The sequence below is a fragment of the Lissotriton helveticus genome, chromosome 5_1 (assembly GCF_964261635.1).
Source record: "Lissotriton helveticus chromosome 5_1, aLisHel1.1, whole genome shotgun sequence".
Lineage (NCBI taxonomy): Eukaryota > Metazoa > Chordata > Amphibia > Caudata > Salamandridae > Lissotriton > Lissotriton helveticus.
In genome coordinates this window covers 444,850,399-444,871,965 of record NC_136065.1, presented here as the reverse complement: position 1 = coordinate 444,871,965, position 21,567 = coordinate 444,850,399, and the positions used below count along the sequence as shown (strand labels likewise).

Here is a 21,567-nt window from a genome sequence, read left to right as displayed (position 1 = left end):
CTCCACGCCGTCATGAGCACCCGCCACCCGTGACTCATGACAGCGTGGAGTTGTCATGAGCACGGAAGCGGTTAAGGGTCAAGTTCAAGTTCAAGTTCAAGTTCAAGAATTTGTATAGCGCGCTACTCACCCAGAGGGTCTCAAGGCGCTTGAGGGAGGGTGGGTGCATTACTTATCGAAAAGCCAGGTTTTTAGTTGCTTTCTGAAGGAGGGGTGGTTCTGTGTAAGGTCGATTTCTAAAAAGCCAGCAGGCAGTTTTAAACATTTTAAAAAACTACTCTTTAAAAGCAGACTTCCCAATAAAATATGTCAAAAGTTTTATGAGTCATTATATTATTTGAGATCCCAAGCACTCAGAAACCCATAGTGCCTACAAAAAAACTGTTTTGGTACATTTTGTTTAAAAAGAGACCAAATTGTTCCTATACCGAATAAGGCCAATTGTGTTCCAAGTGGTAGACGCAACATTGTTGTTCACCACATTCACAGACGTTCCCAGAGGTGCACCTCGTAGCATGTTTATGGAGCAAAGGTGTTTCCATCCAGCTCCCACAACAGCAGCTGAGGGAGGTGTTGTGTCCCACAAGTTGTCTGCAGAGGTGTTGTTCACAACACAAGGAGGTGAAGCATCCCAGGGTGGCTCTATGAATGTGTTAATCATCAATGGAATACGATGGGAACAGCTATACGCTTGGGCCTTTAAGGAGTCCATAAGTACTTCAATGTCCGGTGGTGCAAGCAATTCTGATCCAAGACATATATCCAGGACACCTTCTTGGCTGCAAAGCAGGCAGCAGAAGACAGGTTGAGTGCAGTCAAGCCAGACCGGCCTGAAGGACGAGCCATTGCTCATTCAGGCCTTGAAGCCGAGGTGTGTTGAAGCAGTGTATCATGAGCTCACAGCAACACAGCATTAACAATGCCATCTACATTCTGAGTAGTACTGGGACACCCATTGCAGAGCAGGTAGAATAAAATCAGTATTCCCTCCACAAGTAGCAGGACAAGCGGGAGTACTCCAAAAACGCTTCCCAACACGGAGTGTATGAAAGATGGCATAGCTCCGAATATTATCTGAAAGGTGCTAACCAAACCAGAACTGAGACATTTAAAAATTGCACTATTCCTTTTGTATAAGAAATGTTAAGGATAAGATTGACCAGCTACCAAAATGCAGTGGGAAGTTAGTGTGGAGTAGTGTCTGTATCTCAGACATGGACCTTGCAACATGGAGATCAAACGTCTCTTTGGCTGAAGTTAAGGTCATATCCTTCTGTAAAAGCATTGCTTACAGTTTGCTCAGGGAGTCACATTTTATGTTGGGAAACATTTATAGAAAGCCATAGGGCTGCCTCCCTAACTGTAGGGGCAGGTGGAAACATACTTGTGTACAACAAGTGACTATGGAATTAACTGTCACTAGAAAAGCGATGCCTGGTTTCATTCCACAGCAACCTTGATCATTCAGCATCAAATAGCTCCCATTCGAGAGCAGCCTGAACACAGGATGAATCACAGCAGCTGGGGCACCCTTCAGATAAAAACACAAGATCACTATTGGAGCATTGCATGCTCCATGGAGAGAAATGTCCTTGCAAACCAAGAAACCGCTTAATGCGTCTTCACATTCAGAGCCACTAAGAAAAACTTCTGTGTCCTCATTCCTGCCTCTAAATCTGAACTGCAATTCCAATACTTGTGTACATATCCTTCCCCTAGCACTTCATATATGCCTACCTGCTTGTATTGGAGACAATATTGGAATTGAAAGATCGTGACTGGTAGGGTGATGTAACCATGGATTATCCAGTCAGTGGATGGTGTCTCAGCCATGGTGAAAGGTAAGAATTTTTCAATGTGCAACATGGTAATTTCAAAAACAAACAGATAATCCGGGGTCTGGTCTGCCTGCAGTAGCAATACCATCAACAGACAGGTCCTGAAGAAAGCCGTGGATAATTTGTCCAGAAGGCTGAAATATATTGACCTTTTTCTAAGCAGCTATTTTTGAAACTGCTTCTTTGCACTGTTTTTAATAAGGATTACAAGAGATATCCTAATAAATATTTTTCCTCTCTTTTATATCCTTTTTTATTTTAACTAACAGAATTGCACTGCACCTAACATTCCCACATATCCTCTATGATCAAGAGGGTATGTGGAAGGTACGATGGATACCCAAATGATGATAATGATCACGTTGATGAATGATGGGAATTCAACCATTTGCAAGGGTTTCTTTACTCTATAATTCTTCATATTTCTCTCGTGACAGAGGTGTCCAGTTATCTTTTCCTCTAGCAGTCAGCTGGCAGATCAGACCCCGGATTATCTGTTTGTTTTTGATTTTATGGGTTTAGGGATTTAATCTGTGAGAGGTTTATAAAATCCCTTGGACCCTGTACCACCTTTGTGTTTTTCAACATGGTAATTTCACATCTCTTCGCGCCATTGTCATCTGTCTTTCTCTAAGTTCATATGGTGAAAACAGATTTGTACTGTTGATGTAACACCATGGCACGTGGCCAAAATGTAATGATTATAAGGTCCAGCTCAATATTACTATTGACCGTAATTGTGACAGTCCATGCTATAATATAGACATGTCTTGTTGTATTATGTCAATTGCGGAAGACACTATCAGCTAGATTCATGAAGCCAAATTGCGATCGCAATAGCTGCGAATTAGCAATTGCGATCGTAATTTGAAGGAAAGGAATTCATGATACTGAAATCTCAAAAAATGCGAATTCGCAAAATAAAAATTGCGATTTCACAAATAAAATCGCAGATTCCTGGAAGAAGGCCATTAGCGAATCCGAATTTGCGAGAAACCATGGAATCTGCGAATTCATTTGCAAAATCGCAAAACATTCGCAATCGCCATTCATGAAAATTCGCAAAATGCGAAAACCCGTAAATCGCTATTTGCGACGCGCAAATTAAGAAGAACAGAAACCAGGTGGTAACCATTAAGGAAAAAAAAAATTCAAAAAACGGTTAACAAACTACCAACAGGTGCAGGCCTGACCAAACACATTTAAGGACATGTAGCTGGAGCCTGAGGACTCTCACAATGCCAGGACTCTACATGGTGGTGAGGCGGCGATGGCTACAGCGAGCAGCACGGACAGACGTAGGATCCAGGAGCGGATATTCCGCCAGCGGGTCACCCTTCTGGGCCAAACCAGGGAGCAAATTTATGCAAAGTACCGCCTGACTGGGGCAATGATCATCAAGCTGATCCAGGACCTAGACCCCCTGATGCAGCATCCAACAAGGAGGACCAATGCCGTGCCCACACATGTGCAGGTATTGTGCTGCCTGCACCTCCTGGCCTCCGGAAGCTTCCAGGGGATGGTCGCTGTTGCAGGGAGGATATCCCAGCCCACCATGTCCCGCTGCCTAAGGAGTTTCCTGGAGGCTATGCTGACCCGGCTACACCACTATATCTCATTCCCCACCAGCCAACAGGACCTGAATGAGACCAAGCTGCAATTTTACAACGTTGCACAATTTCCACATGTTATAGGATGCATTGACTGTACCCACATCCACATCTGCCCACCTGATGAAACGGAGTACATGTACCGCAACCGGAAAAACTACCACTCCCTCAATATCCAGATGGTGTGCAATGCAAAAACATACATCACGGACATAGTGGCACAGTACCCGGGGAGCACACATGACTCCTTCATATTCAGGCACAGCAGCATCCACACACGACTGGCGAGGGGAGACTTTGGGGAAGGACACCTACTAGGTAAGTACACATGCCCCAAAATAGTACACTGTGATCATGTAGCTGCGCAGAACAGGCACTCACCCTCTGCTCCTTTCATTCAGGTGACAGCGGTTACGCTCTCCGTGAGTACCTCCTCACCCCGTACCTCAACCCTGCAACACCACAGCAACGGCGATTTAATGCAGCACACATACGCACAAGAAATGTTATTGAGAGGACATTTGGCCTTTTGAAGAGCAGGTTTCGCATACTTCACAAGACTGGTGGGGCCATGAAATACGAGCCTGAGGTCTGCTGCCGCATCGTGGCCGTATGTGCTATCCTCCACAACATTGCTACCAAGCGCAGGATACCAGTGGAGATATCTGGCAGTGAGTCGGAAGGGGACAACCGCCCACCTCCACATGTGTGTCATGCACGCGGGGAAAATCCTGCTGAAGGACACAGGCGCCGCAACCACATCACTATTAACTGTTTCTAGAGCACCCATACCCCTCACATAACACTGCACTCATGCATGACTAATGTAATAATGACATGAGTTTGATTCAAGTCAGACCATAAAACTTTATTGTTAATGCACAATAAAGTGGCCTTTTGTTTCATTGGTTTCTTATGAGGACAGTATTTCTTCATACCTCCCCATGCAGGGGTAGAGGGCTTGCAGAGGTGTCCAGCATGGCCCTACCGACAGTGTCCAAGTTCTCACTTGTGGCTGCGACGAGACGCACCATGTCGTCTCTCTGGGTCCTGAGGGACGTTGTTGGCCCGCATGATGCTGTGGGCCTGCTGCTGCGGCGAGGTACAGGCACAGGCGGCAAGGATATGCTGCTGCTTGTCGACGCACCCTCGCTCACATCTTCAGGCCCCCCTGGTTCTCCATGTGCAGTGGGCTGGCTGCCGAGCACTGCTGCTGTTAGCAGATCTAGTGACCTGGCCACATCCTGGCAACACTGTACCATCTGGCCCTGCATGGCAAGTGACCTGCGTGACAGCTGTGACGTCGCATTACCTACAATGTGGTTCGACCTGGTGTAGGCCGACAGGCGGGCCAGTAGTTGGCGGTGGCAGCGGCGGGTCATGTCCTGCTGGGCTACCAGCAGCTGGCTGTTCTCCCTGACAGCAGCGGTCATCTGGGCCACATTTTGGGCAGTCGCCTGCAGCTGTGTATGGATTGCTGCCAGGTGACGCGCCTGGGTACGGTGCACCGCCAGCATGCGGCGTTCAATGGCCAGGCCAGGATCAGGAAGATGGAGTGCCCTGCCCGTGCCTGTTGGGGCCTGATGCTTCTGGCGCCTCAGTGCGCTGGAGTGTGTTCTTCCTCCAGCTGTGCGCCTCGTCTGCCTCCTAGGCACTTGTGGTGTGGCCTGTACCACTGCTGTGGGTGCCTGTTGGGGTGTTGGCTGGACACCTGTGGCTGCAGGGGTGGCCCTGTCCACACGTGGTGTTGGTGGTGGAAGCACTGCAGGTGGCTGTGATGGACCGGGTTGTTGGTTGGACGGGCCCTCACCCTCAGTGTCCTCCTGGGTCTCCGCGATGTGCAGGGCCTCACTATCAGTGCTGGGTTGGTCGACAGCACCTGTGATGTAAGAGGGTGCATGATTAATGTTATGTCTCCTGCACATGAGATGTTGATACATGCATGCAGGCTTGCTTTCCCTGACTGGCTTTTGGAATTACTTTGATTTGACAGGTCTGGCTGTGTTGAGCTATCTGGGGTATTATGATTTCACTACAACTACCACAATGCAATGGGGCTTTTCAGGTGTGCAAGGCCTGCATTACTGGGGATGTCATATGGCTAGCTCAGGAGTCATGAGCATTGTTGGGGGACAGGATCGCAGTCGCATGGCACTTACCTTCTGATTGTTGGCTGGGTCGGGACAAGTCCAGCTGGATTACCCCCACGCAGGCTTCTGGTGCAAGGGTGTCCTCTATGCGGTCCTCCAATGGAGTGTTTAGTGTGGCAATAGGATCCCCTCCTCCGGCGGCCAGTCGCTCCCCAAGCCTTTCGGCAATGCGCTCCTTTGCACAACCTCTCAGGTCATGCCAGCGCTTCTTGGGGTCATCAATTGACCGCTGGCACACCCCGACCGAATTAACTTTCGCGCGGATGCGCAGCCAGATCCTGCGCTTGTCTGTCTCTGCCACCCTCCGGGAGTCTTTGCCGAAGAGGCGTACATAGTCCTTGCAAACCCCATCAATCAAGTACTCTAGTTCTTGTTCAGAAAACTTGATTTTTCTCTTCCCCCCTTTCTCACTGCTCCCTGCTGCTTCCTGGGACATGTTGGGGATTGGTGTCCTGCTGGGGTGCTGCAAAATTAATGTTTTGGAGCTCTTCAGACTGCTGCTTCCACTGTGTGGCTCAGTGTTATGTTTGTGGGTGGGAATAGCCTACTTCCTGGTTGTGATGTCATCAATGGGCTCGAAAAGCGACTTCCCGTGTTTGCGATCTCGCAGTTAGCGAGATCGCAAATTGCGATTTCACTCATTGCGAGATCGCTATTTCTACATGGGAAAATTGCTGAATCTGCGAAATTAAAGCGATTGGGCAAAATCGCAATCGGCAATTGCGACCGATTGCGATTCGCTTTTTTCTCTCGCATTTCTACATGAATGCCATACTGCGATTTTCTATTTGCGAATCGCTATTTCTCGCAAATTGCTAATCGCAGAATGGCACTTTCATGAATCTAGGTGTAAGTTGCCTAGTGAATACATTCTGGATTATAAAGTGGTCATACCATTGTCAACCACTGCCAAACCTTTTCTAAATTAACCCCAATCTCACACAATCTCTCTCAGCGGCTTCCTCTTGAGAAACATTCCAGAGCTAATTGTATATTCCATACAAAAAACACATTTGATGTGGGTTCCGAGGACCTAGTAAAAAATCTATGAGATCCATTTCATCAGAAAGAAGGGACACGTGTTGTTTCACCTGGGAGAGTGTTGAGGTCTTTAGCCAATCTATGCATAACTTCCCAACACTATATGACGTCACGATCCCAGAGTGTTCTGCCTATACATATGTTTGATAAGGCCTATTGATCCAAAACCCTTTACTGTTCCCCAGTGATCTAGATTGACACCCATGTGTGTCCACGGGCCAAACCAACCAACCCTTTCAATTGGGGTCTGAAGAATTAAAATACCCAATACTTATCATGGTGTCTAGTGTATCCTGACTAAAGTGCGTAAAGTGCTGCCAATTCTCAAAATGTGAGAATGTGGGAATACGAGGTGTGTTCAAATCCTTTGCTTTTGCTATACCTAGATATGAATTGTGTTGCACTGTCTTGTACAGGAAAATAATTCGGTGTGGTATGAGGCATACTTTAAAGAAGACCTCTGTCCCCTGAACCTGCCAATCTTTTATCCCCCAGATAGATTTTGTGTCTATTGTGTCTTACCAAAAGTCAAAGCCCTGTGTAGACAGTTGGTAAATAAAGGAAGCAGAGTAGTTTGTTAGCATATTTTACTTTGCAGGTGTATGTGCAAGCCTATAGTAGTATGAGGCTAGGTTTGATGTTTCAAAAGCCTGAAAAATAAGCAAACTTCTGTGCAAAAGTCTTTGAACTACCTTTAGGCGGTGTTGGGCAGTGTTCCCATGTGTGTAATTATAACCAGCTTGTAGGATACTGGCTTTATGTAAAAAATGGTGACCGTAATGCTGGTAACAGAACATGTCTCCAAAATTATTTGTACCATCATACAATTCATTTTTTGAAAATGCAGCTGATTGCTCTAAATCTGAAAGCAAATTATGCACATCATCAGAGAAAGTACTAGAGGTGATTATGTCATTTATAGAAATTTTGAACAAATAAGGAATTTCCATAGGTTCAGTAGGACCATATACATCAAACGATACCCTGCCCCATACAATTCCTTCAGGAACGGGAACCACTGTATTGTTCACCAGGGACAATTCTCTTAGTTCACGGTGTAATGATGCATGTGGCTTAATAACTGAGGGCCCGGTGTAGTTATTAGGGAAATACCGAACTCTAAATACCGAATTTTACCGATTCAGTATTTAGAAATCGGTATTTCAGATGTAGGTAAGAATTTGGTAAAAAAATACCGAATTCTTAATATTCGTTATTACCGAATCGGTATTTGAGATTCGGTAATAACGAATACCTACCCATTCATTCCCATGGGCTTGGAGGCCCATAGGAATGAATGTGAAGACATTTGGTATTACCAATTCGGTATTACCGAATCGGTAATACCGGGAGGTATTTCAAGGGTGCCAGGGTAAGGACACCCTGTCGCACCCCTGAAATGTGCATGTGTGCACATGTGGCACACATGCATGCCCTAAGGGCATAAATGTGTGCCACATGGCACATAAAAAAAGCTAGAAAGTGCTTTTTTAAAGGGATTCGGTTATTACCACCAACTTGAAGTTGGTGGTAATTACCAATTCCGTAAGGGCCAAAAGCACTCTTTTATGTGCTTTCTACATTTCATTTAAGGAATCAGTATTACCGATTCCTAAAATGCAAGGCCAATTAGGAATCGGTATTTACCGATTCCTTAATACCGAATCCTTCCCTACATCAGGAATGGCTAAATACCGGTTGGTAACGGTGAAATGTATCGAATTTCACCGTTACTGACCGGTATTTGGCCACCTACATCGGGTCCTAAGTTCACAAGTTGTACTGCAGAGCGTACTGGGAGAAAGGGTCCTTACAGAAGTAGGAAAAAGACAGTTACTCTATCAATTCAAAGTACCAGGGAAACGTGAGCCAATTGTAATCCATAGATATATCCAGGGAACAACGAAGTAAGTCTTTTTCAGACAAAGATAGAAAGCATATACTCGAAGCTTGAAAGGGAGAGGTGGTATCACCAGCTCAGGCTCACTTGGATCCAATGAGAAATCATCATGATGCACGAAGTAGCCAGACACCATCCGGTCAATTCTTGGCAGCTCAGCAGGTTTTGTAGAACTGAGAGATGACGTGATCTGTGGCATGTTGACATAGACGTCGTCAATTTTTTAATTGGAATTTCTGTACTTGTTGACTGTACAATTGTAGTGGTTTCAATAGGGAGAAGCATCACCTCATTTTCATTGACAGCTTCTCTTTGAAAAGTGGAATCTTCAGACGTCATTAAAGCTTCCATCTGAACTTCCTGTATGGTAGCGAGAGGAGTGCGGCGGCTACCCAGCAGCCCACATGGCCTAATGTTGAGAATCGGCCACAAAGTGTGGTTTGATCAGATCAATTAAGACAAACCTTTTTATCTCGACGGCCAGCAAGAGGCATAAGAAGGACAGTTCTGGTTCCTTCGCCAGCTAGAACAGGTACAGATGGCCCAAATTCTTTTTTGTCCATGATTTTCTCTCTGACCAGGTCCCAATCTCCAGGACCCAGGCAGGTCTTGCCATTATCGTTTTCACTTCCCCAGTTGTGACACGCTTTACTTGGACATTGCTGTGTAGAGCGCTGTATTCTTTTAGGTCCTGTCAAACATCCAAACAATCATTGATGTCAAATGGTGTTTTAGCCGTCACTGTGCTGACACTGTTCAGGTCTGGTTCCCTCATCCTTACTAGAGGTGGGCGGAATTTGTGTAGTCGCGCTACGCAAAGCTCCGCTAAACGGTAAAAAATCTCCGTGAGCACGCAGAGTTCTGCGAACATGCGGAATTGCTCGTTCCGCCCGCTCGCGATGCTTTTTTCCTGTTCTTGAACGCTGTTTGCGTGCTCAAGGGGAAATATCTTGCGAACACGCGTTTTGAAAGCGCGAACAAGTAAAACATTCTGCGAAGCTGCGGATGGTGGAATTTATGGCGATTGTGCGTTCTCCGCAGAACGCAATATTCCCCAAATTCCCCAAGCAGAACGGAATTTACTACCCAGGCCTAATCCTTACCCTAAACAGGAGCTCTTGCCAGGGATTTTCTCTGCATGTTGTTAAGTCCCCTCTGGACCCCATATAGGTGATTGACCCAACTGCCACCCAAGCCTAAGAACCTTGCTGTTAAGGACTGATTTAAATCACAGGTTTTCCTCTCGACTACTGAATTCTCAGGATGATAGGGGGAGGAGTACCATGGCTTCTTTGTATGCCTGAGAGCTAAAAGCAGGGCCTTGGCCGGAATGTAGTGTGCCAATTGCAAATGTCCAGATAAAGACTGGCAAATCGTTTATAACAGTTTGAGCTTCAGTCGAGTGCTAGGGCCAAACCCACAAGAATCTAGAGCATGAATCCACTGTCACCAAGATGTACTTGTAAGCCCTGTCAGAGTGTAAGGGGACGCAGTGATTCAAATAGACACATGCAAGAAGTTTGTCTGAGATCAATAAAGGTGTTTGTGATGGACGTGCTAAGGTGGTGCCCTTTATCTCCTGGTAGATGTCACATCTGAGGACAAGGTCTTTGGTCTGTTTAGGTAGACCCAGCCACCAATAGCGCTGTTTTAGTAATTAAACTGTAGCAGTGTTACCTGCATGTGCTGAACCCAGACCCTCAGGTGCAGCTAGTATTAATCCCAATCTGTGATCAGTGTTTGGTATTACTCTAACCCGCACTCCTGGAATTTGAGCATACAGAATGTTTTGCGCATCAAATTTGTAGGAGTACTTGAGTGAAAAGCCTTTCGGCAGGGCTGAGCTGTTGCTTGTGGCTTTGACAGCTATCATAGCTGTCCTGTCCATTCCCATGCTAGAGTGAGTTATTGCAGAAATGGCAGCAGTACGCACTGTTGCCTTGGGGGCCTCATCCACCATTGAATTCCCGTCAACATGAACGTCAACAGGTTGATGACTCAATGTATGAATAACATGAGCCCATAGCAGGCCTTCTTTCAGCTTCGCCACTTGTTCCCAAAGCATCTTGTGCTTTACTGTGCAACCTTTGGAATCCCTAAATCCATTATGGTCCCAATAATGTAAATATTTGTTATAGGACACAGTAAAATGAATCCCACACTAGGATTGTGTGGAATTCATGATCCGTATTTTGAAGTGCCAGGATCAGGGCTTTTAGTTCTGCCAGCTGTGCCATACAGTCTCCCAGAGCCTGTGTGTGTTTTTCCAGGAAACATCTTTCCGTCCTGCATGCGCCCTTTTTTAATTGTGCATGCTGCAGAATATTGCAGTTCCATTCCTAAGGCCGGCTGGGCAGATCCATCGATATAAATGATACATTCATATCTATCTAGAGGCATTATTTAATTCGGTAGAGGATATTTTTGTTCGTACTGCAGGAATGCTTGTGTTTGTAATGTAGAATCAAATCTGTAATCTACTTCTCTTGCAGTGAGAGAGTTAGCCCATTGAATCCATTGTGGATGCAGTGCTTTAGCATTTGGAATGCTTGCCTTCGTAAGAGTCTCTAGGGTCGGTACTGGGGTTATGATAATTATGTGTTTCCCCTGTGCCAGTGAGCTCTCTCTCTCTCTCTCTCTCTCTCTCTCTCTCTCTCTCTCTCTCTCACTGTATTTTTTCTGATGGTGCAAAACGCATTTCAGTGTTTATGTACAAATGTGATTTGTATGCACAAGGTACTCTATCACCTTCAATAATAGTAATGTAGGTGTATCCGGTTGGTGCAGCAACTACGGGGATCACCAGATTGGTCGTGATGACACGTAAGTATAAATGTTTGGAAGCTATCATGTCAGCTTGCATGTAATGTAGGATATCAGTATGTTCCTGTGTCCAATGGTGTACTGAAAAATCAGGTCTAATTAAGTTGTAGAAAGGTTTTACCCTTTCTGTGTAATCCAAAATGTATGCCCTGCCAAAATTCAATAATCCTAAAATGGATTGTAGTCTTTGCAGAGTCATTGGAGGTTGGAGCAGTGCACATTTTTCTAAAAACTGTGCCGCCAGGCTTTTGCCTTCACTTGACAACTCGCACCCTGGGAATAGGACACTGAGGTGGGCCGTTTTAGATTTTTTAAAAATGTATTTTGTAACCCAGGTGAGCAAACTCAAGTATTATGTGGTTCACTCTGGCCAAGTGTTCAATCAATGCATCGTCGTCGGATAGATATCTACATAGGAAAATGCCCCCTCATTAAAATTTTGAAGTAACTCTGTTACCATGGCTGAAAACAGCCTGGGGCTGTTCCTAAATCCCTCGGGTAATCAACAAAATTGGAGTTGAGAACCTAGCGCTGAGAATGCTGCCAAATATCTGCTTCCAGGCACTATATTTTGGCTGAAAAATCCATTTGAGATGTCTAGTGTTGTTTTAGCCTTTTTCTGCACAATGTTATTAATTAGTGCAGCACTGTGTGCATTTTGTACTGCAAATGCGTGTGTGGATACGTTCAAATGTCTGTAGTCTAAGAGTAGACAATATGAATTATCAGGTTTCATTACGGGAAACAAAGTATTTATTCATAGGTAGGGTGTAATTCTCAATCACACCCTGGTATTCAAGTTGATCTAGGATCTCCCTGACATGTCTTTATGCCTCATGTTTAATTGCGTATTGCCTCTCAGGTTTAGGAATTGATTTTTAATGAGATTTCATGATGAGGTGATTCATCATCCTACCCAACATGTTTGCAGTGAGGTGCAGGAGCTAACACTAGTGCCCACTCCTGCACATATGAATTTTTAACTGATTGTGGTACGAGGTCAGAAAAAGCAGGTAAAATAACTTCTTCTCACATTGGACAATACATTACAAACTCGGGTGGCAAATCCTTTTCAGCCAGAAGAATGTTGTAACTGTAGGCCAGGTTCTCCCAAAAGGGACCCTTCATTTTCCTGGGTATGCCCCCCTACATTTGGACTGTTATTTCGTATATAAACAATGTGGGACACTCACCTCATATCAGGTGTTTCCACGGTGATGTGCTCACTCAGCGCTACTACACCTAGAAAGTCTATCAGGTTTTGGCGCTCTATGGTGACTTCAGCTTCGCTGTCCAGCGTCATCACTGCCCAGTCCCTGTTCCGTAACAGAGTCATCAGTAGCCTAGGCATTTCGAATTTTAATCCTGGCTACCTTCTTTTTTTAAATTAATGTTTTGAAGTCTTTGTTTTACTTTCTTGTTCATGATGTAATTCAAATTTCGATATGTCTCCCTTTTCCGCTTCACTAGCTCTTCCAATCTGTTCGGTGGTCGTCCTTCTCTATCCGAATGCTTTTTGGATGCATCCTGAAAGGAACAAGATGATATTGTCACGGTTTCGCAAGTTATATCTCAGGTCGGTGTGTTCCTGTTCATGAGACCCACCCAGTGACTGTGTTTTGTTTTGTTTATTATTTTGTTTATTATCCCATTTCGTCTTTGAAGAATCGGGTGCTTGCTTAGAGTCATCTCTTTCAGAGCTACTCTTTACTATTGGTTTCCCAGGTTTGGCTCCCAGATTATCTCTGCCTAGAGAGGCATATGTATCTTCAAAAATCTTATGTTATTCACGCTCCTACTGTGTGGGAGTGAATTTCCTCAGGCGTTGGCATATGTCCATTGCTGCTGCTTCCCCTCTAATGGTAGATACCTGGGCAAAATTGCCCATCAGTTTCATTCCCAGATCTAAGGCCGACTCTGACCCGAACTCATTCTGAATCTGTTTCAGTACATCTGGTATGACTGCTATTGAAGGGGCACCATGTGTTCTGGTGTATACAGCAGCAAAGACTGTACCCCAAGTGGCGCAATCCTCTAACTGGGGAGCCATCCCCACCAGCAAGCAAATTGTCAGCATTCTGTGTTTTTCCTGTGGGACTGTATGGAGAAAAACAGATTCAAGCTGTGCTGTTTTTCGTGCTATCCAGAACAGGATTTTCTCCTGGCTGGTGGGAACTTTTCCTATGATGCTTTTTATTTTCTGGGTAATACCTGATTTAGCTATGTGTGGTTGTGTAGCCTGAGCACCCCCCACAGGTTGAACTGTCTATGTTCTCATTAGATATTGAGTAAGATTTCTGCAAATTTTTACTAGTGCTCTGTAAAGTTAAGGCAGTAACGTCTGGATGCCTTGTGTATGATGCTAAGACCAGCCACGACTCTGTCTCTGCTGAGCGGACCGGGTCTCACATATTCTGTTGTATGGGGTAGCGAGCCTTTAACCAATTAATGTGCTCTTGGTATGTTAATGGGACTTATAAGCCCAGATATGGAAAATACTCATCAGGTGGTTCATCTTCAACACATTCATGAATAACCTTGTGTGTGTATCTGCAGGCAGGAATTTAACCTAAGAATAGAAAACCTCTGTCCTGAATGCTTCCTGTGCCTCAACCACAAAGGTAACATCTCCACCTGTTGCTGGGAGGCCATGCTGTAGTAATTTCAAGGGGACTGCCTCTGCAGTTTTCTGAAATATTTAGTTCAACTAACTGTTCCCCAATGTCCCCATCCAGTTGTTTGGCCATTGTTAAAGCAGTAGTATTTAGTCAAATTGTTATAGAGATGTGGTGTGCACAGCATGGGAACCTTTAATCCTCTAACCTTGATTAACTTTCAGCCAATACATAGAGTAGGCCTACTCAACTGAGACAGATTTGTTTCCCTTCTCACTACAGACGTCTCAGGTTAAATTGTGAGTAGGGGTCTCTGAGAAAGCACAACTGAACTACTCAGGTTTGACCCCTAAATAGGAGCCTAACCAACACTGGTGGCCCCATGTCATGAAGTTTCTACCAATCCCTATGATGTGTACATTGTTCAGACAACATAAACTAAGAGCTTGGTGTCAAGACTGATTCCAGTCACACCCGCAGGATATGCTGCCCTATAGACCAGCTAGCTCACAGTGTCACCGTAAGCCCCCCTAACCTACCAGGGAGTGAATGGTTTCTGGCAACCACTGAACATGACAACGCTCATTCCTCAGGAATCATGGAAACAGTAGAGAACCTTTCGCTCAGTCACTCGTGCTTACTTATTATCAGAGAAAGATACAAAGAAAACACAGTAGGACATTTTCAAAAATATTTATTGAACTAGCATTATTCTGGCATAAAGTACATGTGCTACAATGATTAATAGACAGAAGCAAATACACATGATTACAAGCACAAAGAGCGTACAGTCGATATATAGCTCTACCATGGTGCAAAACAATTGTATAAATGAAGGAATATAAACAAGACAGTAATGTAGCTTACTCTTACTATGCGAACCCTACTCTAGGTGTACAGAGAGTGTGTGTGTAGGTGTAAAGCCAAGAATCCCCCCAAGGGACGATCCAACCCCATTAACTGTTGGGATAGAGAGACTTTTTTCTGACTGTAATGATGAGTAAACAAAATATGCCCTTAAAGTCAATATCTTGAAAGAAACATTATTTGAACCAATCTAAGAAAAAGGAAGCTAATTGTCACACAAAACAAATGCATGCTTTTAGACCAAGTAATTTATTCATATATACATCAATACACCTGTACCATATTTGGGCCACAGGTGCATTTGTATTTTGTTGAATTACTTACTTTCCAGGTTTGTCATCAAGGAATGCAATAGGTTCATGAAACCACATAGCTGTGGGGGAGCAAACTTCATGTCCTTGGCCCACCAGAATCCCGAGACATAGTAATCCAGCAGTACTGCTTCATACAAATTATACAGCGGTTCCTTAAATTTCATGAATTCTTCCAGTATTCTAAAGGAAAAAAGTTAAATATTAGAACAGTTTGTTTCTCAAATTTACATTGAGTTCGATGATTTAAAACATGTCTCTGCAATTGTTAAATGTGTAACTAGGATAGGATAGGTTAGGATAATATTTATAAAGTGCACTTATACCCGAGGGTGTCAAGGCACTGCACAGACGGGGGAGGAGAAAGAAATGCCTCCATCCAGCTAAGAACCAAATTGCCAGGTTTTCAGAAGTTTCCTCATGACCGAAGAGATTCCGCCTTGGAGATGGAGGGGGGCAAGGAGTTCCAAAATTTGGTGGCTGCCACAGAAAAGGACCGACCGCCGCATCTGGATCTGTGAAATCTAAGATAAAACAGTTTTTTCTGTGAGGAAAATCTCAAGGTCCTCCCCAAATTGTACCATTGAAACATGGGGTCATATGTATCAAGCAAATTACCATTCGCAAAGGCCGAAATTAGCAGAATTTCGGCCTTTGCGAATGCTAATTTGCTAAATGGTATGTATGAAACATTTTTGCAGCAAAATAAGGAATCGCTAAATTTGCCATTCCTTATTTTGCGATTGCACTTAAGGAAACGCAAATTTTGCGATTCCTTAAATGCAATGTATCAAAGAAAAATAATTCCAAAAATGCCCATAAGGATTCGCAAATTACCACCAACTTCTAGTTGGTGGTAAGTTGCGAATTCTTTTCAAAAAGCAAATTTTAAAAACCCAAAGGTGCCATATGACGCTCATACATGCCCTTAGGGCATGTATGTGCGCCATATGCCCACACATGTCATTTTCAGGGGTGCAGCAGGGTTTTCTTGTGACACCCCTGCACCCTTGAAAATATTCGCAATTTGCGATTAGCTAATTGCTAATCGCAAATTTCCCCTTCATTCCTATGGGCCTCCTGGCCCATAGAAATGAATGGGAAATTTGCGATTAGCAGTTTGCTAATAGCAATTTAGGAATGTTAAGGAATCGCTAAAAAGAAGCGATTTCCTACATACATACCATTTTGCGATTTCTAAATAGCGATTCCTTAAAAATCGCTATTTGTTGATACATATGGCCCATGGTTTGTAAATGTGATGAGCCTTTGCTATGCATAGCCTTATATGCTATATTCAGGACCTTGAAGGAAAGGCGCTGCCTGATGGGGAGCCAGTGGAAGGCTCGAATCTCTTCCCTGGCCGACTGATACTTCGGGATGTTAAGAAATAGCCTAGTTGCTGCGCATGCTATGGCGCATGCATCAACAATTGCCACAACATATTCAGGGAACAAAAATCATTGGGCCTTATTACGATATCGGGCGGACCTCAGTCCGCCAGACACCGTAACATACTGGAAATGCCTGATCTTAAGTCAGCGGTTCTGCCCTAAGTATTACGATGTGACCGCCTAAAGGTCAGTCGCAAATATCCATTGTTCAATGGAAGCTTGTACGACTTGCGGAAAAGGCCCGCAGCACAAGCGTCCATTGAACAATGGATATTTTTGAAAAACCCTGCACTGTGTGGCATGCACCTCATGTTGCTTGTCACACACAGTGCAGGGATGTTTAGGATGGCTCTAACCATTCCATGTTGGACAGGCCAACATGGAATGGCTGTCGGAAACCATATCACAATCCCGCTGATGGAGCTGCCATCATTAAGGGATTACGTTGTCTTTCCGTCACACCGACAAGCTACTTGACCCTGCATCTGCCCACTGCATCATAATGTGGTGGACGGACCGCCATGTCAGATGTCATTGGGTTCAACACCGACGTGCAGTCGGTGTCGGACTCATCAACATCATAATCAGGCCCATAGTTGTTAAGAATATCTTTACTGCCAATCATCAGCTTTTCTTAATTACTTTCATTGAAGCAGCACTTGTTCAATTTGATCTGTTTCCACCATTTTGATTTACAAATGAAAAATAATCAAAGCTTTACTTCTGACAAGGGCAAGAGTAAATCGTTTATCAAGGTGTAAAAAGGTAGAAAACAGCCTAAATATGCTAGAATCTAGTGGAAGAGGATTTCTCTTGGAAAAATTAGCTCTCTATTTAGAAGAGAAAAAAAGAGTGCAAATACACATCAGCGTTTCATTTCCACGTATGGTAATTTATGCCTGTACACTGCCATATATTTAAATAGAAACACATTTAAGTAATTCTGTGTGTCAGCGACGAATTTCCAGAAGTGCTCTTAGAATCCTTTGTGAATTCCATGCAAGTGTGAATTTCACACAAAATGTTAGACTAAGTGAGTCAATCTCTACCTTTCAACTCTAAGGGTCTCTTGAGGAGTTAAATTAGTCCACAAGTTACAGTCTAAACCACTGCAATTTAGAAATACCACTGTTACAAAAAACGTCAATGTATTTAGATACCACAAAGCTATATAAAGATATTAAGTTTTGCTCATTTCAAAATCACAAGTAAAATGATCACCTGTGTAAAAAAATATATCTTCTTAACAGCAGATGTTCCAAAAATGTGTAAATCATTAAATAGCAGCCTTAAGTACATGGCAGATAGAGTTAAACTGTGTTGCCTACGTTCAACCTTTATTAGGGAAAGATAATAAGGAAAGGAAAAAGAAGGCAGTTTAGTGTAATTAACAATAGTTAACAGTATGGGGTGTGTTATTATGTGGCTAAGTAACCAAGGAGAAATCTAGACTTACGACCCTCTCAAGTCTGAAAAAAGCTCCTAACCTACTAATGTTCTTATTATTTTCCATTCCCAAATTTTAATAGGATTGTTTCAAAATATCCGAAAACGTATCTCATCAAAACACGTATTTTACACTGGTCTGCATAAATTATGCCAGGCTAAATCCTTAGGATACAAAATAATTCATTATAAAATACCAAGGACAAAGAAATGAATATATTAATGTCTCACACAACATTTATATTGGAAATTGTGATGACCTAATTGCGATTTTCTGAGAATTCCAATTAGGTAATCACAATTTCCAATGTATGAAACTCCATGAGTTTCAAATACTGAGTCGTAGTGGGTCTCAAACTGACCTACCTCATTAATATTAATGAGATAGATCGCAATTTGCAACCCCTAAGAAATCGCAAAAATCACAGGGATAGTGGCCTGCTGAGGTCAGCAGATCACCATGTCTGTTTTCTGTAAAGCAGCCCATCTTCCTTAAAGGAACACAGGATGCCTTACAAAAAGAAACATGAAAAGTTTTCCTTTCATTTTTTAAGAGCAGGCAGTGGTAGTGGGACCACTACATGCTCTTGAAAAATGCTTTTACAAACAATCACAAATGGGAGGGGGTCCCTTGTGAACCCCTTCCCATTTCCGAATGCGTTATCACATTCTTGAATTAGGTGGTAAAATGCGAATGTTTTGCGACTGCATTTCGGTCCCAAAACATTCATACATACTGATGCGATTCGGTATTAGGAAGGCACGCCTTAAACATGCCGCTTCCTCATACCAAATCGCAAAACCCAAGTTGCGATTCGGTAACGGGTTACCGAATCGCAATTTGGGTTTGATGTATGTGAAAAGCTTTTTTTGAGTTCACAAAAGGGCAGATTCTGCGAATCGGCCCATTTGACAACTCAAAAAGGCTTCATGCATGTGGACCTTGGTTGGGAAACAGACATTTTACACTCAGTGCCACCACATGGGTCCATGCCCAATCCCATACACAAAGCACATCACCTATCCAAGAATGCATGTTTATCAAATCAGTGATACGTATGAACAATGATACACATTACCAGCAATGCATAAACATGGGCAAGATGTTCATTCTCTAGAAAACCTGAAATAGAAATCCAATGCTTAAAAAGTCAAGACATGTATGCCATTGATTGAAGCATCCGACACTGGTGCTTACTTAATGTATGCATATATAAAATGTGCATTACTGCACAAAATCTGCACTGGGAATATATGTCTTTGATGTATTGCTGTGAAGGACATGCAGCTAATCTTAAATAAAACTGCTTTATCAGGGAGAAAAGCATCTTACCAAAGGGAGGGGACTCTCATGGCATAAATCTTAATATGTGCACACCCTCTATGGAAGGGAATATGGGTGGGAATATGGTTATGTTATGAGATGGAATATTTTGTATACATTTTTATTTGAATAGAAAAATATGTAAATTCTATTAATAGTTTATAGAAAAATAAAAAATAAGTTTAAATTATATTATTATTTAGCAGCATGAATACAATTCTATTAATTCATTCTGGAACAAATCTGCAAACATTTCAAAATCTTTGAATAATATTCCGTTTTAATGCATACATTTATTCATACAACATAACCTTATAGATTTGTTCCTCTTTTTCTCACTGTCACTAAAAATGGTACTAATGAAGGTCTCTCTCGGTGCGTAATGAATGAGAATGCAACAGGAAAAGCTGTAAATATAAATCTTCTTTTTTGATGCTCTAAACCTGGTAGATGCAGTGAAGCATCTTGCAGAATTATATAAGGATCTGGTTTGATATGGTACTCTTACCTTATTTGTAAGCTTATAGTTTGAAAATCATGAGCTTGGGACAACATCCTATTATATGCCACCAGTTGCCAACAGAATCATTTTCACACCGAAAACAACGTGATGGGATGTTTGGGTAAAACTCGTGTAGCATCTTAGGTGTATAAATATATGTCCATTTAACATAAAATTAATTCGCCAAAAATTGGCCCCTCAAAAGGATTCACTGCTGAACTGGGATATTTTTCTTCCACATTTTGTAAGTTAATTCCATTCTGGAATTTTTTTCCCATTTACTAACAAGCAGAGCCGGTTTTAGCACTGGTGGGGCCCAGTGTGAATATGTTTGTTGGCACTCCCCAATAGACCTCCTTCTTCATTATTTCCCTCACTTACCACCCTTTAACAGTGACCCTCAAGTCTCCATAACCACCCTCTCACATGCGTTTCTTTTGTTTTTTAGAGCTACCCATACCAGTGTAGGGTGTCGTAGCACTTTCCATAATGCAGAGACGATGAATCACACATGTGTAAATCAGTTTATAGGAAGTTTTACATAAGAAAGAAGACTACGAGCTGTAGGAGTCAATTGTCATTCATACTGGGTATAGTTTAAGAGTGCTTGATCTGGAGAAGCACAAATTCTGAATTCCGGTGGAGTAAGGGGTCAGGCAGGGGTGCATGCTGGCCCCAACTCTTTTCTCTCACTTCCTGAACTGCCTAATAGATACTCTCTTGGCCGTAAAGGATATAGACTCTCCAAGGTTAGCAAACAGGAAAATACCAGCTCTGATGTTTGCTGACGACACGCTGCTCCTCTCTAGATCACCTATGGGGATGCAGCGCGTCTTGGATGAGTTCAGTTCATACTGAAGGAAAAAGAATTTGGAGATTAATATAAAAAAAACAAATACATGGTCTTCCGCGCTAAAACAACTAATTGCCCTCACCCCAGAATGTACGGAAGACCTTGCGAGAGAGTCACCACCTTCGATTATCTAGGTATCTCGTTGAATGATAAAATGGATTGGAGATTCCAGATAATGAAGGCTAATCTGAAGTTAACTCAGTCCTTGGGAGGCATTCTTAAAGTGTACAAAAAATACTCTCGAAAAGTGCTAGGCCCTCCGGCAGAAATTTATAAAATACAAGCAAGGGGAGCATCTCTCTACGGTGCTGAACTTTGGGGACACTGTTCATCCCATCCACTGCAGGTAACTGAGAGCACCTTTGCCAAACAGTTGCTAGGGCTGCCTAAGAGCACGCCCCTAACACCGCTTAGGATAGACCTTGGCATCGGCCCCATATCTGACCTCATCTCCTCTCGTCCCCTCCTTTTCTGGCGCCGCATTTGGAGTACGCCAGAACTAATCAATTATAGGGAGGAATTGAGGGAAGTAATGTGTAAATTGGGGGCCATAAATTTACCATGGTTGTCCTATGTTAGGGGTTTGTGCTTTTCCCTAGGCTATGGTAATCTATGGTTGAACCCAGAGGACTCTTGTCCCTGTATCCCAAAAAATGCCCTAGTCACAGCTATGAAGGAATTTAAACTTGCCTACTTAGTTAAGAGCACGATCTCTTGCTCCTTGATATCAAGGTTTCTTGATGTCAAGCAGCAGTATAAACTGGAAAAGACCTTGGATAACATTCAACCTCTTACGGCTAAACAAACATTCATTCATTCAGATTTGGAACCCTTCCATTAGGTGCATTTACAGAGAAATGGAAGGGTTCAGACCAATATCTTTGCCCTGGATG

The 21,567-nt window shown here is 43.2% G+C and overlaps 1 protein-coding gene across 1 annotated transcript in view; it reads right to left on the bottom strand.

Moving 5' to 3' along the window:
• Nucleotides 1–21,567, bottom strand: part of CABCOCO1 (ciliary associated calcium binding coiled-coil 1) — a 297,442-nt gene that overhangs the window by 181,480 nt on the left and 94,395 nt on the right. Inside the window, exon 3 of the mRNA XM_078642685.1 lies at nucleotides 15,169–15,338. Within this exon, the coding sequence (XP_078498811.1) occupies nucleotides 15,169–15,338 (170 nt within the window). The remainder of the gene's footprint in view (nucleotides 1–15,168; nucleotides 15,339–21,567) is intronic.